Raw genomic sequence first — 24,108 nt, 5'->3', positions numbered from 1 at the left:
GGTGGTCATTCCAGGTGTGGTGATGAAAGCCGGGGTTCTGCAGTCTGGCAGAGCTGTGTTTGAATCAGATTCCTCAATAGCCAGGCGACCCAGGGCAAGTGGTTTAAGTATTCTGATCCTCATTTTGCTCATCTGTAAAATAGGGATCCAAGTGAATGGGCCGGCCTGTCTTCCGGCTTAGTTAAGCGGCAGGTTTTAAAAAGTAAAAAGAAAGACCGTGAGGACTTGCCCAAGGTCACTGGGCGAAGCGGTGGGGGGCTGTGATCGCTCTCCACCGTCTCTGCGGCAACAGCAGTGAGGGTGACAGGTGGTCAAACTTAGCCAAGGAAAGTAACTCAATCCTTAGCATAGAGCGTCCCCAAGTTGCTATGGCAACCGCGGGGCGCTCTGGGAGCCCCTGAGTAGGGCGGGGGCCCCGGAGCCCCGCCCAGGGCACGCCCCCCTCAGGCCTCTCCCTATTGGTCGGTCCCCGAAGGTCCCGCCCCCAAGTCACTATAAGGGGGGGCGGGGAAGGCTGGAGTCAGAGACCGGAGTCTGAGTCTGGGGTCTGCTGCAGCACCTTGGGGCTGAAGTTGAACGCGCCTGGGTGAGTGCCTCGCGGGCGGCGTTCAGGAGTGCCCAGCAGGCCCGGGGGCGCGGTGGGTGGGTGGGAGGGCGAGAGCCCAGCGGCTTGGGGAGAGGAGTGGTGTGACAGGCCGGAGCAGGTGGCTGAGACCCTTGGCCCAGTTGGCAAAAGCTCAGGACCCAGTTGGGAGAGGACTGGGGTTCTGAGGGCGCTGGGTGCGGACGGGGGAAGAACTGTAGGCGGGGAGTCTGAGGTCGAAGTCCCGCTCTGAGTCTACTTAGCTGAGTGACCTTGGGCCCATTATGGACCTGCTGTGTGCCTCAGTTTCCCTGTGTATCAAACTGGACTGTGGGTTTACTGGGATTCTGCAGCAACCACCTGCACCCCCGCAGGGGGCTGCTTGCACGGTTCCATCCCGGGCCAGGGCAACAGGGATCTTCCCTAACTGCAGCGGAGGCAACAGCGCACACAGGTGAAGGCATTTGCCCAAAGTCACACAGCAGGTAATGGTCAGACTCGAACTCAGGTGTCTCTCTGCCCAGAGCCCATGCTTTGAATCACTGCAGGGCCTCCACTTTGTCAGAGGTTCTCTACTACGCACCTGCTGTGTGCAGAGCCCTGGGCATGCACTGTCCCTGCCCTGGGCGCTCTGAGGTAGGCATTATCATTACCTCATTTTGCAGATGAGGAAAACTGAGGCCCCAAGAGGGAAGGAGACTTGCCTGGGTCACCAAGCCTAGACAGACAGAACCCAGGGCCTGGGTGGGAGCCGGGAGGGCTGGCATGCAAGGGCCCATCACTCTGTCCTGCCCCTAGGGTGACCCTGTTTGCAGTCGGCATGTCAGAAGACGAGGCGGCTCAGGCCCCCAGACCCAGCTTGTGGGAGCAGGACCAGCAGGTAAGGGGCTGCACCTCCCATGGAGCTCGGCACGGGAGGAGGTGGGGGGGCAGTCCCTCCTGGGACAGTTTCAGACTGGGTCCCCCTGCCCTTGCTTCGAGCACCTTACTCTGAGGGCATTTTGGAGCGTGGTTGGGGGAGGCACATTCTACCCATTTCCCAGAGGGGCAAAGTGAGGCCCAGGGAAGGGTGTGTCTCTGGGGTGTGTCTCTCCAGACACTCTCAGCCAGCTTACCTGGCCTCTGCCCAACTCTCTCCCACTCCCATCTCTGGGTCTCTACCTGTATCTCTCTGTTTCTGTGTCCACCATCATGGCACTCTTAACAACAATAATAATAGCAATCACAGCGTATACTCTGCATCATTCACTGTTCCGAGCGCTTCACATGTTGTCCTTGAATCCCCATCACAGCCCTAGAAACCCAGTTTACAGATAGGGAGACTGAGGCACAGAGCAGTTCACGCACTTGCCCAAGCTCACACAGCTTGGAAGTGGAGAACCAGAACTGAACACAGGTGGTCTTGCTCCAGAGGCTGTGCCCTTAATAACCAGACACTAATGGCTCTTCCCTCAAGGAGACTGAGTCTTTCAGAACCGGTCCCGCTCTGTGTATGCTGTTGAGAACAGGAGCTCTAGGCGCACCTCGGTGTGGGTGTCCATTGCCTGCGCGCAGCTGCGCTCAATATACTTACCCCCCACCCCTCTCACCTGCCCCTCGTCCCAGCCCAGAGGGGGTGAGTGGGCTCTCTAGCATGTGGCTGAGCGCCCCCGCTCCACCTGGGACCCCTCTGACGCCACCCCTTCCTGCAGAACGTGGTGCAGCGTGTGGCGGCCCTGCCCCTGGTCAGGGCCACGTGCACCGCAGTCTCCGATGCTTACAGCGCCGCCAAGGACAGGCACCCACTGCTGGGCTCCGCCTGCCGTCTGGCTGAGCACTGCATGTGTGGCCTGACCACGCGTGCCCTGGACCACGCCCAGCCGCTGCTCAGCCACCTGCAGCCCCAGCGTGAGTCCCCCTGGCCAGAGTCCTGGGTCCTGTGGTTTGTCCCACTGCCCCACCCTCTCATGCTCCATCTGCATGACTGCTGCAGTGGACCCCCTGAGACGGGTGTCCCTCTGCAGTCTCACCTATGCTGTGTGCCTTTACTCTGTCCACCTGCCTGTCCCCCATCCACCTGTGTCATCCCCTCTCTTGGTCCTCCTGCCTGTGCCATCTCACCCTCCATTCTCTGCCTGTCCCGTCCCCCATTCTACCTGCATCCCTCGTGCCCTCTGCCTCTGCTTATTTGTCCCTCTGTAGTTTGATCACCTGCCCGTCTGCCCTTAGCTGTTTCCTTGGGGCCCCCCTCCTTTTGTCCCCATCTTGTCTGTCTCACTGTCCTCCTCCCTTTGGCTAGCCTGATGTGCCTTGGGTCCCTTTGCCTGTCCAATCTCCCTCCCCTGTCTGCCCCTTCCTCTACCCGTCCTGAGCCTGTGACCAGCTCAGGGGGTCCAACCTCGCGGTGGGGTTGGGGGACAGAGAGACCCTCGGCCTCGCATCTGACCGAGGAAGGGGATCACCTGAGGGTCCCAGCCCAGGGCCTCGCCTGCCTTCTTCTCAGCCGGCTTGTGTGACCTTGAGCCTGCTCGCTGGGGCGTCTGAGCTGGACATGGGTGAGGAGTCACCTTGGTGCTGGCAGCAGCCGTGGCAGGGCGGAGGCAGGAAGGGCAGAGAGGCAGGGTCCAGCCTGGTGGCTCACCCACACACTCAGGGTCCTGGCCCCTTGCAGGGGGCTAGCCAGGTGCCCCCTCTGTCTTTCCCTCCGTGTGTGTGTGTGTGTGTGTCTCCTTTTTTCTCTGCCTCTCCCTCCAGCATCCCCTCCCTCTATGTCCCTGTGTCCCTCTCTCCCTTGACATCTCCCCAATTCTCGCTCGCTGCCTCTCTGTCTCCAGTGGCCACAGTGAACGATCTCGCCTGCAGGGGCCTGGACAAGCTGGGGGAGAAGCTGCCCTTTCTCCAGCAACCTTCAGAGACGGTACCCAGCACCACCAGATGGTGGGGAAGCTGTAGGGGGTGGAGGTGGCAGCGAGAAACGCAGCCTGAACACCTGGGCCAGCTGGACTCCAGGACCCAGTCAGGCTTTGGTTAACTGGAACAAAACAGCCGCCAGATGAAAATAATTGACACCTGTGTTTACTGAGCACATAATATGTGCCAGCTGGTGCTGGGGATCCCTTCAGCAACCCTGTGAGGAAGATTTGATTTTCCTCCATTTTATAAGAGGGGAAATTGTGGCCCAGAGCCAAACAGGGGCCAGGGGTCCTTGCCTCGCAGCCTCAGGGAGCTGGGGGCAGGGGAAGGGAGCCGGAGACCTACAGCAACCGGAGCTGGGCCCCTCCGCCAGGTGGTGACCTCGGCCAAGGACGTGGTGGCCAGTGGCGTGACAGGCGTGGTAGGCCTGGCTCGGCAAGGCCGCCGCTGGAGTGTGGAGCTGAAACGATCCATGAGCCACGCCGTGGACGTAGTGCTGGGCAAGTCAGAGGAGCTGGTGGACCACTTTCTGCCCATGACTGAGGAGGAACTTGGTAAGGCCAGAGCCCTCCCCGCTCGCCCCGGAATCCTCCTACCCATCCCTGGAGGTTACGGATCAGAGAGGGCCCGGCCTCACCCAAGGCCACATAGCAGTTCAGTAGGGAACATGGAGCTCCAGCCCAGGCCTGACCTCCCCCAACCCGCATCCTACTAGAAATCTGACTGCCCAGAGCCCCGAGAGTATATGGGGCTTATAGACTTGAGGGCCACGGCCTCCAGCTGGTGGCCCTCCTTACTGTAGTATTTGGCCTGTGCAATGCCTTTAAAATGATTTAATTCATCACATGCATTTAAAAATCAGGTTTTGCCCTATAAATCCTGATTTCTAACTTGCCTTGGAAAATCAGATATTTGGGTTGAATGGCGTCCTCCCCTTTACGTGGTTCCCTTGAACCCCACCATTCTCCAGTGTTCTGCATCTAGTCCGTTGACCCTGGAGACCATCTGACTTCCAAACCCTGTTTGATGGCACTGGAGGAACATGGGGCGTGCCCCCTCCTTCGCAGAAAGGCTGTGAGCCATTTTTGAAGCACCTTCTGTGGGCCAAACACTTGTAAGCGACTCCTTCATTATTATAAGCTCCATTCACAGGTGAGGAAAATCGAGGTAAAGAGACCCGGGATTTGCACCGAGGCAATCAGTAAAGTGGTTACGAGCGCCTGGGTTTGAATCCTGGGTCGGCCTCTTGCACCCCGTGGGACTTCACCTCTCTTTACCTTGGGTTTCCTCGTCTGTAAATAGAGCTAATAATAGTGCCTACATCGTAGGACTTGGGGACGGTCGTATGAATTGATAGTGTAGAGGGGAAATATACAAGCTGTAGGAGCCCATGGGCGTGTCCACCCAGAAGCGGAGGGCGTGGCCACGCTGACTCCCCTCCCCATCCCGTCCTCCAGCGGCTCTGGCAGCAGAGGTTGAGGGCCCGGAAGTGGGCTCCGTGGAAGAGCAGCGGAGACATCAGGGCTACTTTGTACGCCTGGGTTCCCTGTCGGCGCGGCTCCGCCACCTGGCATACGAGCACTCTCTGGGGAAACTGAGGCGGAGGAAACACCACGCCCAGGACACGCTGGCCCAGTTGCAGGAGACTCTGGAGCTGGTGAGAGCCCTCTGCCTGCCCCCCTTTCCCACCCCGTGATGCCGGCCAGCATGCGTGGATTGAGTGCCCGCGGACTACCTGGTCCCCTGCTAGTCTGAAAGGGGGAGGCGGAACCGTGTATGTGCAGGGCTGGGGCAGAGGAGGGACCCGGGGCTGGAGGCATTCAGTGGGGGTCAAGGCTCAGCCTGGGGAGGCAGAAAGAGGTTTTGTGGAGGAGGGGAAGTTATAGGCGGTTAAGATGGATGGGAAGAGAGTGAAGGTACCTCTTCCCGGGCTCTCCCATCACCAATCACAATCTTCCCAGCCTTTAGGTTCTAGCTGATAACCCAGCTTCTTTCCCCGTTGTGCATCGCTCCCTGCTCCAGAGGAACATAACAGCTCCTGTTTTCTATGTCTGATGAGTTCAGATGCCCCTAACCTGCTCCTGCTGCATCCCGCTCCCCATCTCAACTGATGACAGCCCTGTCCTTCCAGTGCCTCAGGCCAAAACCTGGGAGTCACCCTCAACTTCCCTCTTCTCCTCCTCTCCCACATCCGACATATCAGCCAGTACTGTTGGCTCTGCCTTCAAAGTCTACCCAGAACCCGCCCACATCTCCTTCCTCTTGCTCCACCTGGGTCCAGCCATGATTACTCAACCATGGTCCTGGTTTCTCATCCTGGACCCCACAGTCTGTCCTTCCTGAAGCAGCCACCAGAGGGCACCTGTGAGCACCGGAGTGGGCTACTTTCACTGAGCAGCGTGTCCTCAAGGTTCATCCATGTTGTAGCGTGTTTCAGAATTTCCTTCCTTTTTAAGGCTGAATAACAGTCATCCCTCAGTATCTGCGAGGGATTGGTTCCAGAACCCCCCACGGAAACCAAAATCCGAGGATGCTCAAGTCACTTCTGTAAAATGGCACAGTTCTGCATCCACCGATTCAACCAACTGCGAATCTTGGTTGAATCCTCAGATGCAGAGCCCGTGGATACGGAGGTCAGACTGTTCTACTGTGTGGATCACAGTTTATTTCTATTAATCTTCTAATACCTGCCCTGTCCTGGGCACTGAAGACCCAGTGGCCCCCTCAGGACACTCACAGTCCAGTAGGGGGACTAGGGTCATGATGGGAGAGCATGCTGGGTTCTGTGGGACCCGGAGGAGGGATCCACCCAGCCAGGAGGCGGGGAAGGGAGGCTTCTTGGAGTGGGTGATGTCTACAGTGAGACTTGAACTGAAGTGAACCAGGCAGCGGGATGGGATGGAGAGGAGAGTGTTCCTAGCAGAGGCACAAGCATGGGCAAAACCTGGCAGTGAGTCTGAGTTTCAGGGGAACCACAGGTCTCAGGTCTGGCCATGGGCAGGGGAGGAAATGAGCAGATCGGCCAGGCTGGATCAGTAGGCACGGAAGGTTTGCATACAGTGGATGTTCCGTAAGTGCCTATTGAGGCCAGATCCACGCTAGGGTCCTGGTTCCCCCAACACTCCAAATCCTCCAGTTCTGACTACTATGGTCCCCGTCCCCACAGATTGACCACATGCAGTGCGGAGTGACGCCCATCACCCCAGCCCACCCTGGGAAGGTGCATGAGCTGTGGGAGGGCTGGAGCCAGCACTCCCCAGAGAACGGCCGCCGCAGTCAGGTAAAATGGCGTGGAGGAGGGGGGTTGGGGGGCGTGGGAGGGGTTCTGGATCTGCCAGGGGTTGCCAGGGGCGGGGCTCTAGCCAGCTCCAACCAAGTACTGAGGTCAGCTGGTTGGAGAGTCCGTGGGGAAACTGAGGCAGGGCGGGGGTCCTGTTGGGGGTCCATCGGGACACCCAAGCCCCTCCCCTCCCTTCTCTCCCTTCTCTCCCTTCTCTCCCTTCTCTCCCTTCTCTCCCTTCTCTCCCTTCTCTCCCTTCTCTCCCTTCTCTCCCTTCTCTCCCTCCCCTCCTCTCCCTCCCTACTCCCCCTTCTCCCCTTTCTCCCCCCGCCCCCCCGCAGGCAGAGCTGGAGACCCTGGTGCTGTCCCGCAGCCTGATGCGGGAGCTGCAGAGCACCGTGGACGCGCTGGAGACCAGCGTGCGGGGCCTGCCCCCCAGCGCCCAGGAGAAGGTGGCCGAGGTGCGGCGCAGCGTGGACGCCCTGCAGGCCGCCTTCGCCGACGCCAGCTGCTTCGAGGACGTGCCGGCGGCCGTGCTGGCCGAGGGCCGGGGCAGCGTGGCCCGGGCCTACACGTGCGTGGAGGAGCTGCTGGAGCTGGTGGTGCAGGCCGTGCCCCTGCCCTGGCTGGTCGGGCCCTTCGCGCCCATCCTCGTGGAGCGGCCTGGGCCTCCGCCCGACCTGGAGGCCCTGGTGGATGAGGTCGTGGGGGGGCCCGACCCCCGCTGGGCACACCTGAACTGGCCGGCCCAGCAGAGAGCCTGGCAAGCCCAGTACGGGGATGGGATGGGCCTCTCCGGGGACATTCCCGAGGAGGAGCCTGAGCCCCCCAGCCGCCGCAAGCACACCCTGATGCCAGAACTGGACTTCTGACCCGATGGGGCCGTGGAGCAGCGAAGGCAGCTGGAGGCCGTCCTGCACCCCGAGATCCCTGCTGCCCCCTAGCGGCCATGCATCAGCATTACTAGCCGATGCCTTGGCCTTGGCCCAGGCAGAGTTGGGGGCTGGGGACCTAACTCTGAATCCTATATCAGCTTCACTGATATTAGACCCTCCCCAGTCTTTCCCTTGGACATATGAGGACTTGAACCTAACTCAGGTCTGACTAGCCCCAAGCTGCATTCACTGGCTGTGGTCCCGCATTGCCCCACCCCAAGAAGCTGATCAAAACTCCCCAGAGAGTCGCATGTTTTGCCCAGATAGAAGCACACGCTTCTGTTTGGGGTTTTGAAAAGTGAGTGTCCCCTTCCTCCCCCAGCTTGTCTATCGCGGACTGAAGGGTCCCCAAAGATGCTTCAACAGCTGGACCTGCCACACCCACTTGCTTTGCTGTTTGGGGTTTTGCTCTCCAGAATAAAGGTGCTTCGTGTTGTCCAAAGGCCAGTGGCCTCTGTTCCAGCCGAGGTGGGTCTCAGTGGCGGGGTGCTGGGGGCCTCAGAGGTGTGCGACCGTATGGCACAAGCCAGGGTTCGAAATTTGAAAGGAGTGATGCGTCGCTGACCAACTGGACATCTTGTCTGGAGTTCCACGGTTAGTGCCCCACCCACCCGGGTTAAGCATTCAGATGGAGGTTCCTGGAATGGAAGCTGTTCCCACTTTAATGAATTTCTTGGAAACTGCAAAGGATCAAGAGGAGGGGGCTGAGAGGGAGCAGCCCCTCCTATGCCCTCCTCACTGGATCTGTAGGAGCTGAACTTGCTATGGCTTCTCTGGCTGCACTGGTCAGGATGGGGGACACAAACGCAGGGTAAGGGGCACAGGCCAGTCTCGTGGGGGCCCCTGTCCTCTGACCGTGTTCTTCGCTGTCCCTTAAACTCCCCTGTGGCCAGGCAGGGTGTTAGGAAAGCACAGTCTGATGTGGTGAGGTCAGGGTGTTCCCTGGCTTCCTTGGGACCTGGTCCAGGGGTGGCTCTGGGAGTCCCAACCACTTCCCACCAGTTAGATTCACTTCCCTGCCCCTCCTCGGGAATGTCTGTGGCTCCCTTTGTCCTCAGACCAAACGTCCACGCTCCTCACCTTGGCATTTGAGGACTTCTGGTTTCATCCTTGGGCTGACAGACACTGCTGCGGTCCCGCTGAATTGTGCACATTCCCCCACCTCAGGGCCTTTGTTCAGGCTGTGCCTGGAATGCCTCCCCCCATCTCTCAGCTACATCTCATCCATCCTTAAGTCCAGCCCCAATGACACCTCCTCCAGGAAGCCTTCCCTGACTCTCCCCTGGTGGGATAGCTCCAACCCTCTGCAGCCCACCTTCTTGGGGCTCCAAGTTGCTTTCTACCTGGACATAAACCACAGGCAGCCTTGCCTTCTCTTCCCTCACAAGGCTGGGGGCTCCTGGAGGGCCAGCCTTGGTGAGGATGAGCCGAATGACACACAGAAGGGGCAGGTGACAGAGGGATCAGCTCAGGCAAAGGCATGGCAGTGGAGAATCAGTTTGACCAGCCCTGAGGGGAGGGAAAGAGCATGAGGTAAGTCCTGGAATTTGGGGGGAGGGAGCAGTAGTTAAGGCCCTGAGGTTGAGTCCCTGCCTTGCCTACAAACAGATGGGTAAGCAACTGCTCCTCTCCAGACCTCAGTTTTCTCCTCTGTGAAACAGGTATGAAAGTAGGAGTAAGGTAGCAGCCCTCAATCCTAGTAGGCCGTTCACCGGTGGAAGCTATCGATCATTCACTCATTCGTTGGTTCATTTAACAAATAATTAAATAGCGCCTGCTGTGTGCCAGACAGTCTTGCACCCTGTGGGCACAGCAGTGAGGAAAATGCAGAAAAATTCTGCCCTCTAGGAGGGACAGACCATAAACAAGAAAAATATGTAAATTATTTGTCTTAGTAGGTGATGAGAAAAGCTGGAGGATGGGGAGTGTGCAGGGGTACAAGGAGGGCGATATTTTTTAAAATAGGAGAGGAGGGGTCCAAGAAGACCTTTCTGAAAAGGTGACATATGTGCAAAGATGGACGAGCATTCCTCACAAAGGGCAGCTAGTGCAAAGGTCCTGGGACAGGACCGGGCCTGGTGAGCTGGAGGAACAGCCAGGAGGCCCGTGTGTCTGGAGCAGAGTGAGCGAGGGGGAGAGAGGGAGTGGGGAGGGCAGGGAGGTGACAGGGTGGGTCTTGTGGGCCACAGGAAGGACTTGGGCTTTTACCCTGAGGGAGGTGGGAGCCCTGGAGGGCTGTGGGCAGAGGAAGGAAGGGACCTGACTCGGTGTTTATGATCAGTTATTTTTGCTGGGTTTCTCCCCCTTCGCTATGCTGTGGCAGCCCTGCGGAGAGGGGAGGGGAGGGGAGAGGCACACCCTGTGTTTCCCACCCCCCTTTGCCACCACCTTTGGGAAGCATTGGCTGAGGAGTTTGGGAGACACCCCTGTTTTGTTCCCCAACTGTTTGGCAAACACAGTGATGGCTCCAAGGAAACGACCTGGGGGTCATCAGGCCCAGTGGCTGGACCTTCCCTCCTCCCAGCTTAGCACCCAGAGCCATCAACTGGACACAGCTGAGATCCCTGTCCCAGGGGCGGGCAGGGAGCATTCAAGGAGGGCGTAGCAGTCATTTCTCTGCCTGCACACCCACCCACAGACAGCCTATTGGCATATAGGCTCTGGATCTGGGTTCAAATCCTGTCTCTGCCACTTCCCAGATCTGTGGCCTCAGGTACAGGATGCCTCTTCCAGGAATCCACCCTCGGCTGGCCCAAGCCCACCAGGCCTGGATCTCACTTCTAGGGCACCTCCAGTTCTGTTGGTGTCCTGTCTTGGTCTGTATTTAGGCCCTTTCTCAAGGGAAGTCCCTTCTGGAGAGTGACACGTCCCCTCACTGCTCAGGACAGACCCTGCTCCTGTCTTTCTGCCTGGATAATGCTAAGCTGATGTTTGTTGAGCACCTGCTAGGTACCAGGCACTGGGGTTAACAGGTTACATGCGTGACCTCATTTCACGCTCACAACTACCCTATGAGTTGGTCCATTTAGCTGAACATTTATTAAGTTGCCAACTGTGTGCCAAGTATTGTTCTATTGCAGGGGACACAGCAGTGAACAAAAGACAGGCCTGGTGGAGGTGAGGGAAGAAGCTGTGTGGGTGTCTGGGGAAGATGCTCCAGGCAGAGGGAATAACAGGTGCAAAGGTCCTGGGGCAGGGCCATGCCTGGAGATTTGGAGGAACAGAGAGGAGGCCTGTGTGGCTGAAGCATGGTGAGTGAGGGGGGCAGAGAGGGAGGGAGATGAGGGCAGGGAGGAAGGTGAGACCTTGTGGGCCACGGTGAGGAGTCTGGAGGGGGCAACTGAAGCACAAGGATGGTAACTGGCCAAGGTGGCCCAACAGAGCGACTTGAACCATGCCCATCACACAGATGGAAATCAGAGGCCGAGAGTATGCAGGCTGTGCCTTGAGGGTACAGGACGGCCCGTGAATCACTCAGCCTGGTGGGGGTGGGGGCCACGGGCAGAGGCTGCCCAGTGCTGAGAGCAGGGGAAAGGTGCTGGGCCCGGGGCCCACGCTGGAGCGGGCAGGCACGTGACTATCCAGGGCCCTCCCTTGGCCCACTGGCCGCCTGCCTCTGCCGGCCAGGCCTGCACCACCCCAGACCCTATAAGGCCTGGGAGCTGAGAGCAGGGCTGTGCTGCCTGTCACTCCAGGGGACCCTCACACGGTCCAGGTGAGCAATGCCAGGGTGAGGCTGGCCTCCGGGCGGGTATCGGGGGACTGCTCAGGGTTATGGGTGTGGGGCAGGAGGCCCGGGACCCGCCATTCATGCCCCCTCTCTGCCCTTCCAGCTGCTTAGAGGATTACCATGTCTGCTCAAGATGAAGGAGGCCGGGATCCCCCCAAACCCAAGGGCAAGGTGAGGGCAGATGTGGGAGGGAAAGATCACAACTGGGGCCTGGAGAGACCCCAGAACCTTGGGAAGGTGACCTCCACAGTCCTGGGGTGTGGAGAGGCTTCCCGGGGGTGTGTGGGGGGGGTTCCCGGGGGTGTGTGGGGGAGGGAGGGCTCTGAAGGCCACAGTGCCAATCTTCCCTCCGGTCCCAAGCTGGAGGGTGGGGGGTGGGAGGATGCACTCAAGCCTCAGTTCTTTCCTTGCTGTGTTACCCTGTGCCAGCCTCGGCCCCTCTCTGAGCCTCAGTTTCCTCAGCTGAGAAATGTGGGCCACGGAAGGAAAAAGAGAGACCCAGAGGATGAACTTTCTCTCTGTCCATGGGAGGCAGGCTGAACCTGCCCATTGCTCAGGCGAGGAGACTGAGGCTCAGAGTGGCTGAGGTCATCCAGGAGCAAGGCCTGAGGCGGTTTGGGAACCCAGGGCTCTCTGATGCTCCCCTCACCCCACCGCCACCACGGCCTGGCTCTGCTCATGCTGCCCCCCACCCCATGTAGACCCTGGGCAGCTTCTTTGGGTCCCTGCCTGGCTTCAGTTCTGCCCAGAACCCGGTGGCCCACGCCCACAGCTCAGCGAGAGAGGCCCGGCCAGTCGCCCATCCCACAGGTGCTCCAGCCGCCGAGACTGCCCAGCCCCAGGCTGAGGGTGAGTGGACAGCTCCATGGAGGCGGGAGCTCTGGAGATGGACCCCTGCAGGGACTTCTGCCCATCTTGGGGGTGCTTCATAGGTGCCTGCGTCACCTCAACAGACCCCACGCAGCTGGCGTGCTCATTTAGCGCCAGATGGGGACCTGAGGCATAAATATAAGTGGCCCAAGGGGGCACAGCCAGCAATGCCCCCCACATTCTCAACCCCCCCCCCGTCCACCTTCCATCACCCCGTTTCTGACGCCCTGTGGACCAGGGGCTGGGCATTCTGCATGTCTAAGCTCATCAAAGATTTTGATCCTGGTTCCAGAGAGGGGCAGCAGCTTCCCTGGCGTCACACAGCCTGCTCAGCTGGGGTGCTCGGGGCAGCCCTAGCCCCAAGTCCTGAAGGGGGGCTGGTGCAGGGGAGCTCAGGCTAGGGCGGCCACTCTGGGCCCGGAGCCGGAGGCAGCTGACTTCTGCTCCACATACCCAGGCCCGGCAGGCGGCTGCCAGCTGTGGTGGAGTGGGGCAGGGCGGGGCCCCGAGTCCTCTCCCTGCATCACCCTGGGTGGGCGTCCAGCACCCAGGACCCAGGCAGAGAAAACTCTAGAGAACCCCTGCTCCAGGAGACCGCTCCTGGGGGTTGAGGGAGCCAGACCCATGGCCGTGGATGTCACCTTCTGCCGTCCCTGGCAGGGCAGCTGGGACATTCCTGACCTTTTGGGCTGTGCCCACTGATTGTGCAATGGGCTTCAGGGTGGCTGATGCCAGTGCGTGTCCCTCCCTGGGTTGCCTGATTGGCTCTTGTCCCCACAGTGGCCACCGACCCGGAGCAGACGACCAGGGACGTTGAGAAGACGCTGCCGCTTTCAGACAGGGTGAGAGGGGCTGGCAGAGCCTGGTCTGGTCTGACAGCCTCCGCCTCCCCTTGGGTACCTCCTCCTGGGATGTTTCAGTTCCTGCCGTCTGGGGGTTGTCATAGGCCAAGGAGCAGGCAGACACCCCAGTGGGATTCCAGGCTAGTCTTCCCCTCTGAGCCTCTGTTTCCACATCTGTGAAATGGGTGCAGTACTGCCTTACTGCCTGGCACCATGAGGCTCCATCCGGTCTACAGACACCCCCCACCCCCACTCCAGTTCTGTGCCTAGCACATTACGACCCAAACAGTGGTAACTCACTCACCCTGTGTCAGGCTCTGGGCTCAGTGTTTACATGTGCTGCTTAATAGTTAAGCCTCCCAACTGTCCTGCGAGGAAGGGAGCAATAGAACCCCACACAAAAGCTGAAGCACAGAGAAGCCAAGCCACCTACCGAAGGTCACACAGCAAGACATTGTAGCATGGGATTTGAACCTTGGGCAGTCAGAGGCTGAACAGTGGCCAACGATGCATCCACCTTCGGTCCTGGATGACCGGGGACCGCCCATATAACCACGTCCCCAGGGCCAGGGCAAGCGGAGTGGCTGATGTAAGACTGCTGAGGGCCATAGCAGGGTGACAGAGCCCTGATACAACCCTTCCGCCCAGCACACACCCCACACTGGAGTCTTCCTCGACTCCGCTCTGCCCTCAGCTCAGCCAGATCTGAGCATCTCGGAGGGCAAAGAACCACCGGGCTCACCCTGTGGCCCAAATTAAAATGGACCCCAGCAGCTGAGGGCCCCCCCTCCCCACTTTTTCACTCCTCCCCCTCCACCCCTCTTCAATTGCATTAATGGAGCACCTGTTCCCTGCAAAGTGCTTCAGGCACCTTGACTCAGTTTTCCCTACCGATCTTTGAAGGAGGTGCTGTTTTTATTGTTTGTTTGTTTAAATGGCTGGGAGGGGATTCTTTATTTATTTATTTATTTTTGGCTGCATTGGGTCTTCGTTGCTGTGCATGGGCTTTCTCTAGTTGTGGAGAGCGGGAGCTACCCTTCGTGGCGGTGCGTGGGCTTCTCATTTTGGTGGCTTCTCTTGTGGAGCACGGGCTCTAGGCACGCGGGCTTCAGTAGGTGTGGCTCGCAGGCGCTAGAGTGTAGGCTCAGTAGTTGTGGCGCATAGGCTTAGTTGCTCCGTGGCATGTGGGATCTTCCCGCACCAGGGCTCGAACCCATGTTCCCTGCGTTGGCAGGCGGATTCTTAACCACTGCACCACCAGGGAAGTCCAGGAGGTGCTGTTTTAATTGCCACTCTTCAAATGAGGCTCAGAGAGGGGATGTGGCTTGCCTGAGGTAACACAGCAAGTGTGGGGAAGAGCTGAACCCAAGTCTCTGTGGGCAAGATGCCCACTTGAGACGATGCTGGGCAGGAGGCAGGTGGTGAGAATAACATTTCAGGGCTGCTCAACTTCAGTCGTCTTGCCCACTCAGGGCCGGGTCATCCTGTGTGGGGCCGTCCTGGGCACCGGGGGTTGTTGAGCAGCATCCCTCACCCCACCCACTCACTCAATGCCAGGAGCACCCTCCTCCCTGAAGTTGTGATTGTCACAGATGTCCCCAGACATCGCCCAGTGTCCCCTGGAGGGGGGGGGGGCAGGATCACCCTGGGTTAAGAACCCCTGAATTGGAAATAGGAAACTGCTGGTTGAACCTGGGTGGTGGCAACCCTGAGGCCATCACAGCCCTTCAGCAGTCTGGATGAAGGAGAGGAAACTGCCCTGATTTTTGACCTACCAAGTTATCGACAGTTTCCTATGGCTCAAACCCAATACTTGGCCCTGTACTTTTCCAGTTATTACTTTTCTAAGCATACATACCCAGATCCCCTTCTCTGACTTGAATACATGCATGCTAACAGGCATTTGGCCTCCTCAGATTTCTCCCCGTGATGGGGAAACCTGTCTCAAAATTGCCATAGAGATTAGGCAAGATGAAGAAAACATGGAATCCAGTGGCTTACTGAGCACAAGGCTAAGGGATATTGAGCAAGGAGGGTCCCAGAGGTGCTAGGGGAGAGCTGTCAGCAGTGGGGGATCTACTGTGTCAGGGGAACCACGTGGCGCTGTGACAGAGCTCAGCAGGCTGTATCCTGGAAGCCAGGGAGGGAGGTATGTCGGGGTGGGAGGTGAGCAGGCTGGGCCTCTGGGAGGAAGGTCCCACTCCCCGGGGCATGTTAGGGATGAGGTGGAGATCTGGGGAAGGGTGGGCAGTGAGGTGTCTAGCACTCTCTGCTTGATCACGAATGTCCTTCCTCATCAGGTCATCTCCAGGACAAACGACCTAGTGTGGTCCAAGATGACCAGGACCAAGGATGCGTTCTCGTGTGGGATGGCCAACATCGTGGACACAGCTAAAGGCGTGGTCCAAGGAGGCCTGGGCATGACCCAGTCCACACTCACAGGCACCAAGGATGCAGTGTCCACTGGACTCACTGGGGCAGTGAACATGGCCAAGGGCACCGTCCAGATGGGCATGGACACCACCAAGACTGTCCTGACAGGCACCAAAGATGCAGTGTCCAGTGGGCTCACTGGAGCAATGGGTGTGGCCAAAGGAACCGTCCAGATGGGTGTGGACACCACCAGGACCGTCCTCACAGGCTCGAAAGATGCAGTGTCCAGTGGGCTCACTGGGTCAGTGAACATGGCCAAGGGCACCGTCCAAACTGGCATGGACACCACCAAGACCGTCCTGACAGGCACCAAAGATGCAGTGTCCACTGGGCTCACTGGAGCAATGGGCGTGGCCAAAGGAACCGTCCAGATGGGCGTGGACACCACCAAGACCGTCCTGACAGGCACCAAAGATGCAGTGTCCACTGGGCTCACTGGGGCAGTGAACATGGCCAAGGGCACCGTCCAAACTGGCATGGACACCACCAAGACCGTCCTGACAGGCACCAAAGATGCAATGTCCACTGGGCTCACTGGGGCAATGGGCGTGGCCAAAGGAACCGTCCAGATGGGCGTGGACACCACCAAGACCGTCCTGACAGGCACCAAAGATGCAGTGTCTACTGGGCTCACTGGGGCAGTGAACATGGCCAAGGGCACTGTCCAGACCGGCATGGACACCACCAAGACCGTCCTAACAGGCACCAAAGATGCAGTGTCCACTGGGCTCACTGGAGCAATGGGTGTGGCCAAGGGAGCCGTCCAGACGGGCGTGGACACCACCAAGACTGTCCTCACAGGCACCAAAGATGCAATGTCCGCTGGCCTCACTGGGGCAGTGAACATGGCCAAGGGCACTGTCCAAACTGGCATGGATACCACCAAGACCGTCCTGACAGGCACCAAAGATGCAGTGTCCACTGGGCTCACTGGGGCAGTGAACATGGCCAAGGGCACCGTCCAAACTGGCATGGACACCACCAAGACTGTCCTGATAGGCTCCAAAGATGCAATGTCCACTGGGCTCACTGGGGCAATGGGCGTGGCCAAAGGAACCGTCCAGATGGGCATGGACACCACCAAGACCGTCCTGACAGGCACCAAAGATGCAGTGTCCACTGGGCTCACTGGGGCAGTGAACATGGCCAAGGGCACCGTCCAGACGGGTGTGGACACCACCAAGACTGTCCTCACAGGCACCAAAGATGCAATGTCCGCTGGACTCCATGGGGCAATGGGTGTGGCCAAAGGAACCGTCCAGATGAGCGTGGACACCACCAAGACCATCCTGACAGGCACCAAAGATGCAGTGTCCACTGGGCTCACTGGGGCAGTGAACATGGCCAAGGGCACCGTCCAAACTGGCATGGACACCACCAAGACCGTCCTCACAGGGACCAAAGATGCAATGTCCGCTGGACTCACTGGAGCAATGGGTGTGGCCAAAGGAACCGTCCAGATAGGCGTGGACACCACCAAGACCGTCCTGACAGGCACCAAAGATGCAGTGTCCACTGGGCTCACTGGGGCAGTGAACATGGCCAAGGGCACCGTCCAGACGGGCGTGGACACCACCAAGACCGTCCTCACAGGCACCAAAGATGCAATGTCCGCTGGACTCACTGGGGCAATGGGCGTGGCCAAAGGAACCGTCCAGATGGGCGTGGACACCACCAAGACCGTCCTGACAGGCACCAAAGATGCAGTGTCCAGTGGGCTCACTGGGGCAGTGAACATGGCCAAGGGCACCGTCCAAACTGGCATGGACACCACCAAGACCGTCCTCACAGGGACCAAAGATGCAATGTCCGCTGGCCTCACTGGAGCAATGGGTGTGGCCAAAGGATCTGTCCAGATGGGCGTGGACACCACCAAGACCGTCCTGACAGGCACCAAAGATGCAATGTCCGCTGGACTCACTGGAGCAATGGGTGTGGCCAAAGGAACCGTCCAGATGGGCGTGGACACCACCAAGACTGTCCTGACAGGTACCAAAGATGCAATGTCCGCTGGACTCACTGGAGCAATGGGTGTGGCCAAAGGAACCGTCCAGATGGGCGTGGACACCACCAAGACCGTCCTGACAGGCACCAAAGATGCAATGTCCGCTGGCCTCACTGGCGCAATGGGCATGGCCAAAGGAACCGTCCAGACCGGCGTCGACACTACCAAGACTGTCCTGACAGGCACCAAAGATGCAATGTCCGCTGGACTCCATGGGGCAATGGGTGTGGCCAAAGGAACCGTCCAGATGGGCGTGGACACCACCAAGACCGTCCTGACAGGCACCAAAGATGCAATGTCCGCTGGACTCCATGGGGCAATGGGTGTGGCCAAAGGAACTGTCCAAACTAGCATGGACACCACCAAGACCGTCCTCACAGGGACCAAAGATGCAATGTCCGCTGGCCTCACTGGAGCAATGGGTGTGGCCAAAGGAACCGTCCAGATGGGCGTGGACACCACCAAGACTGTCCTGACAGGTACCAAAGATGCAATGTCCACTGGCCTCACTGGCGCAATGGGCGTGGCCAAAGGAACCGTCCAGACCGGCGTCGACACCACCAAGACTGTCCTGACAGGCACCAAAGATGCAGTGTCCACTGGGCTCACTGGGGCAGTGAACATGGCCAAGGGCACCGTCCAGATGGGCATGGACACCACCAAGACCGTCCTGACAGGCACCAAAAATGCAATGTCCACTGGCCTCACTGGTGCAATGGGCGTGGCCAAAGGAACCGTCCAGACCGGTGTCGACACCACCAAGACTGTCCTGACAGGCACCAAAGATGCAATGTCCGCTGGCCTCACTGGAGCAATGGGCATGGCCAAGGGGGCCGTCCAGACGGGCATGGACACCACCAAGACTGTCCTCACAGGCACCAAAGATGCAGTGTCCACTGGGCTCACTGGGGCAGTGAACATGGCCAAGGGCACCGTCCAAACTGGCATGGACACCACCAAGACCGTCCTGACAGGCACCAAAGATGCAGTGTCCGCTGGCCTCACTGGAGCAATGGGCGTGGCCAAGGGGGCCGTCCAGACTGGCGTGGACACCACCAATACCGTCCTGACAGGCACCAAAGATGCAGTGTCCACAGGGCTCACTGGGGCAGTGAATGTGGCTACAGGGGCTTTGCAAACTGGGCTGAATACAACCACAAATGTTTCAGCTGGCACAAGGAACACCATCTCCAGTGGCATGGCTGGTGCCGTGAACGTGGCCAATGCTGCTGCCCAGTGGGGTCTGGACACCTCGAAGGCTGTCCTCACCGGCACCAAAGACGCCGTGTCCACTGGGCTCACCAGGGTAGGGAACGTGGCCCGAGGAGGTGTGCAGACTGGTCTCGGAACCATCCAGAACTGGTTACCTGTTTCCCAGGATGCTGCCTCTGGTGGACTCGCCACTTCCGGAGCCCCAGATGAAGGAGAACAAACCATCCTGAACCCTCATGAGGCTCAGTCCTGTGGGGTCTCCAGGCCCCCGGACACTCTGTGTGCACGCCTGGACCTTGCTGGGAAAGCCACCACTAATACCAAGGGCCTTGTGTCAGCTGAGGTGACTTTCACCCCAGAGGCCGCCCTGGGCAAGAAGGATGATGTAGGGCCTGGGGCCACCACTTGCAGCCAGGAAGGAGCCCGGGGCTTTGCAACACTCCGGCACACACTGGAGGAGCTGGGGGAGATCTTCCAGCCCATGAGCGCCGAGGAGCAAGGTGAGAACAAGACAGGCTGGTCCCAGCTCCCAGGGGCCCGGTCGTCTGTACAACGCATGCCCCTGACGCCCGAGGGGCCTCTCGGGTTGAGCGACCCTGTCTTCCCTTTCAGCTCAGCTGGCTGCCTCCCAGCCCCGGCTGAGGGAGGCCATGGCCGACCAAAGCAGCTACTTCGTGCGTCTGGGCGACTTGGACCCCAGCTTCCGCCAGCGGGCTTTCGAGCACACCTTGAGCCACCTGCAGCAAGGCCAGTTCCAGGCCCTGGACGTGCTGGCCCAGCTTGAGGACGCCTTCTGGCTGGTAAGAGCCCTCCCTTCCACCAGTGCCTTCCTCAGCCACACGTGGGGGACTCGACAGACACACACTGAGCACCTAGTAGACAATGGCCGTCGGCCACTCAGTCATGGGTCTGCTCTCAAGGAGCTTGTATTCCAGGGAGGAAGATGGACACAAGACCCAATACTTGCCACCAACGGGGTTGCAGAGAGGGAAACAAGACAGTCGTGCAGAGAGGGGCAGGGCAGGAGCGTGTCTGTTTGAGCCAAGTCGTGTGGAAAGTGGGGACCGCAAGGACAGACAGTGGCCTGAGAACAAGCTAGGTGTGTTCCAAGGAGCAGAAGGGCGGCCGGCGGCAGGGGAGGGCAAAGTGAAGGCGCTGACAGGGTAGGGGGAACCGATGCGATCTGGGTGGGGTTCAGTGATGCAAGGAAGGGCCCAGCGGAAGGTGACTTGAACACCACCGTGGGGACAGGCACGGAGCCAGCGGGGTCATGCCCTCTCGCCAGCCCCACTCACCCCTCCGCCCCAGGCTTTCTCCCCCTGCAGCACCACTGACACCCACGCTGGCTCCTTGCGGGTGCTGGGGCTGACCTGCCTGCGGTAGGAAGTTTAGTGGCCTCCCATCTGTGGCTGATGCAGACGGTGATGGACCCCCAGGTCTGAGCACCTCTAGGTTCTCAAGGTCACGGGGCGTCAGTGTCGAACAGCCCCATCTACACAGGTGGCGAGGAACCCAGACATGCTGCCTGAGTGGGGATCCCTGGGATGCGCGCAGGCATCTGTTTTCCGTCAGTGCCCCAGGGGTCTGTGGTGAGCCGCGATTTGAGGACCACTGCTCCAAGCCAGAGGGTCTCAACGGAGCAGTCGTGCCCCCAGGGGACACTGGGCCATGCCTGGGGATGTCTGTGGTGGTCCCCCAGCGGGGGGGGGGGGCCTCCTGGCATTGAGTGGGTGGGAGCAGGGAGGCTGCTCCACACCCCGCAGCGCCCAGGACTGGGGGCTGAGGGTTGGCCTGATGCAACAGAGGTTTTATTTAAGGGGATTCCTCTGGCTACTGTGGGGAGGACAGGCCACCAGGGTCAAGGGCCAGAGCCACGAAATGAGTGAGGTTTCTGCAAAAATCCTGGCAAATGCTGAGGGGGGCCTTGGGAGTAGCATCGGCGGTGGCAAGAGGCAGTTGGGTTCTGGATGTGTTTCCAAAGCAGACCTACCAGCTTAGGTGTGAGACGTGAGAGAGAGAAAAGACCCTATGAGGCCTCGGGGACTTTTAGCAGGGGACACCTAGAAACGCCCTGGGTGGGTGGGTGGTGAACATTAAGGCTTGGTCTTGGACAGGGTAACCTGGAGATGACTAGTAGGCCCCCCGATGGAGTCGCCGGGGTTAAGAGCTGGGAGGGTGATGGAAAGTTGGAGTCAACATTTGGTCCACTTGCTGAGCTCTCAGGACGATAAAGGAAGATTAGTCAATGTGGGTGGGGGGCTCCTATGTGCTAGGGACCCAAAAAGCAAGGAGAAAAAGGTCCTGACAGAGCTCCCACCCAAGGCTGGGAGATAAACAACAAAGAAACTTACGGTAACTTGACAGTGATAGGCCTCTGAGGAGAGATGGAGATCTGGCAGGGAGGGCCTGGGGGGTCCACCGTACTGGGCCAGAGGAAGCATGTTTCAGGCTGAGTGGGCAGCACGTGCAAAGGCCCTGAGGCAACAACATGCTTGACGTGCTCGAGGGACAAAAGGAAGCCAGCGTGGCCTGAGCAGGGAGCACAGCGGGATGTCAGCAGGAGGTGAGGTTGCAGGTGTCCTGAGCAGGCCACACAGGCCATGGTGAGGAACTGGATTCGGTCCAAAGGCCACTCACTGGGAGATGTGGGAGGATTTTGAGCTGGGGTGCGACATGGTGCCCTTGCTGTTCTGCTGAGCTCCCTGACAACCTGATGAGGAATTTGGATTATTGCCTCTTTACGTGAACCATCCTGGTGCAGCTGGCCCTAAACCTTTCCACCACGCCACAGGAAAGGTGGACACGAAGCTCCAGGCCAGGCCTGGGAATGCCGCCCCCGGGGGAGTATTGGGGAGGTCCCTGCCAAGAAGGCCTCATGTCTCTGCTGGGCTCTTTCCAGATTGAGAAGGCCCAGCAGGCTCCAGACCGGCAGCCGTGGCCGGACCAGGACCTGAGCAGCCAAGCCGGCGCCCAAGAGGTGCGTACCAGGGGGCCGGCGCTCCTGCCCCTCCCCTCCAGCCCCGCTCACCTCCCTCCTTCCGCCCACAGGTGCCAGCCGCCGGGGCTCTGTCCAGGGTCTGCAGCCTTGTCCAGCAGCTCCATGTGGCCTACAGCAGCCTGGCCTCCGGCCTCCAGGGCCTCCCCGCCGAGCTCCGGTGGCAGCTCAGGCAGGCGCGGCACAGCCTCTGCGAGCTCCACAGCGTTGTCTCCTCTGCCGCCTCCGTGGCGGAGCTGCCAGCCGAGCGCCTGGCCCAGAGCCGCCAGGGCGTACGCCAGGCGTGGCAGGGGCTGGAGCAGCTGCTGGAGACCGTGCAGCACAGCCCTCCACTCAGCTGGCTGGTGGGGCCCTTCACCCTGCACCCCAGTGGGCAGCAGCTGTAGGCGCCCCTCCCCCACCCACCCGAAACCAGCCCCAACCCCCGGAAGCTCCGGGCCCTGCCGGCTGGCACCCCACCTTTCTCCCTGAGCACGGCTGGCCCTTCTCCTGGCCGAGGAGCCCAGGGCGGCTAAGACCCTTGATGCCGGCGGGGGGGCCCAGGCTTCACCTGAAGATCTCAAGCAAGCGCTTCATTTAGGAACAAGAAGGGGAGTTGTGCCTGTCATGAAGGTTCTCCACTCAGCACCCCCAGTAGGGCCCTTTCATCTTTTATCCCTGGGGGGGGGGGTCTTCCACCCCAGCCTGGGCCCTCTAGCTATACCAGCTTGGCAGGCGGCCCTGCTCCTCCATCCTGGGCTCCAGGCAGCTCCGTCCTCGCTCTGAAAGCCCACGCCCCTCAGCAAACAGCGCATGCCCGAAGATAGCAGAACGCCACCATCATCCTGAGGCAGGTAGGCCCCCACCGCCTCTGCCGACCCCCGGCCTGGCCCAGGGGCTTCATGAAGGCAAAGCCGCAGCAGCCACTGACAGCTGAGGACCGGACTGTCCGGGCGGGGTGGGGTGAGTACACGTCCCTTCCTGCTGCAGCCCACTCACCCGGCAGCGCCCCCTGGTCCTGGGTGATCACAAGGACCCCACAGATGATGTTCTCAGGTCCCTGGGCCCAGAGGCTGCCGATGAAGGAATAAAGGGGCTCCCTCACACGGGATGGGGCCCTAGGGAGCACGTGACAAAATGTGCTCGAGGGACTCCAGGTGGTCCAGTGGTAAGGACCCTGTGCTTTCACTGCCGAGGGTGCGGGTTGGATCCCTGGTTGGAGAACTAAGATCCCACAAACCACAAGGCGCAGCCAAAAAAACCAAACAGAAAAACGTGCTCGACACACGTTCAGGTCTCAGTCACGTGCTCCAGGCCAGAGACCAGCAGCCCCTGGACAAGGGCCCCTTCCTTCCCGCCGTGCTCTCCCTGGATCCTTGGGGCGCCCTGCGAGGTGGGCTGCACATGGGAAGGTGGGACAACAGAGGGCCAGTCCCCCTGCTCCCCGGGGCCCCGGGAGATGCTGAGGGAGCTGCTGCATCAGAAGTCCAGCAGCCCGAGGCTTGTCAAGCGCCCCCTTTCCACGCCTGCAGCCCCCCTATCTGGCCGCCTCCTTGATGGAGGAAGCGAAGCGGCCCTGCTTCTCAGAAATCACCAGGTGCTCCAAGCCCCGGGACGGATGGGCCAGCTCTCCCCAGAGGGTCACCACGGCTGCCAGGGGCCACAAGGGGCCCTGCGCCACAGGAGCTGGCCGAGGCAAGACACGGGGACCAGTCCGGGAACTTCCCCGAGCCTTTCCTTCCTCACTCCCCATCACGGACAGCCATCGGAGGGGGTGACACTGGAAACAGTCGTTCATGGAAACCGAGCTCAGCGACAACCTCAAATCCAACCAAACCAGACCAAACCAAACGGGGCAGGGGGTGGGGGCAGTACGCCAGGCCCAGGGAGCAAAACCACACCACGCCTCTCTCTCAGCCGGGACAGAGGGGCTCAGCCACCGGCAGGACAGGGGATACATGGTCGAGGCCACCGTTTAACCAGCAACCGCCACGTGCAGGTGCCTGGCTGGGCGCCGCACACACATCCCCCATCTGAATCCAAGCGACAGGTGAGCACAGAGAAGCCCAGAGTGTGGGGCGTCACTCGGCCCACGTCACACAGCGAGGCCTGCCCCCAACACCCACGCCCTGTGCACATCGACGACAACAGACAGCCCTCAGCATCCCTCCTGGTACTTTTGGAAAGGCCTTGCTCACTGCCCCCGTCAGCCCTGCAGGGCCTGGAGCACCGTCAGAACCAAATTCATATTCGCTGCTCACGGTGACCCTATGGCTTAAAACCGTCTGTCCCTGGACGGCCCCTTGACAACTGCAAACCAGTCATGCTAGAAAATCAAGCCAATAAAAGCAA

At 59.8% G+C, this 24,108-nt stretch overlaps 2 protein-coding genes across 3 annotated transcripts; both read left to right on the top strand.

Annotated features, from left to right (window-relative positions):
* Positions 1–507: 507 nt before the first annotated feature.
* Positions 508–9,427, top strand: PLIN5 (perilipin 5). Of its 2 annotated transcripts, none has more exons than XM_060007491.1 (8): positions 508–586; positions 1,382–1,463; positions 2,275–2,470; positions 3,397–3,479; positions 3,849–4,029; positions 4,933–5,132; positions 6,642–6,755; positions 7,097–9,427. In XM_060007491.1, exons 2-8 carry the CDS (start codon positions 1,404–1,406, stop codon positions 7,625–7,627), a joined length of 1,365 nt encoding a protein of 454 aa, XP_059863474.1. In that variant the 5' UTR covers positions 508–586; positions 1,382–1,403; the 3' UTR covers positions 7,628–9,427. The 2 variants fall into 2 exon arrangements, with proteins under 2 accessions (XP_059863474.1, XP_059863475.1); XM_060007492.1 differs by lacking the exon at positions 508–586 and adding an exon at positions 990–1,068.
* Positions 9,428–11,484: 2,057 nt separating this feature from the next.
* PLIN4 (perilipin 4) lies at positions 11,485–24,099 on the top strand. Its single transcript, XM_060007490.1, has 7 exons — positions 11,485–11,591; positions 12,122–12,269; positions 13,071–13,132; positions 15,433–19,282; positions 19,395–19,582; positions 21,682–21,759; positions 21,831–24,099. The coding sequence occupies exons 1-7, from the start codon at positions 11,541–11,543 to the stop codon at positions 22,161–22,163; spliced, it is 4,710 nt and encodes a 1,569-aa protein (XP_059863473.1). The 5' UTR covers positions 11,485–11,540; the 3' UTR covers positions 22,164–24,099.
* The last annotated feature ends 9 nt before the right edge of the window (positions 24,100–24,108 follow it).

Source organism: Delphinus delphis, chromosome 3 (assembly GCF_949987515.2).
Source record: "Delphinus delphis chromosome 3, mDelDel1.2, whole genome shotgun sequence".
Lineage (NCBI taxonomy): Eukaryota > Metazoa > Chordata > Mammalia > Artiodactyla > Delphinidae > Delphinus > Delphinus delphis.
Note: the sequence above shows the minus strand (reverse complement) of the source record. Positions and strands in the feature narration are given on the sequence as shown.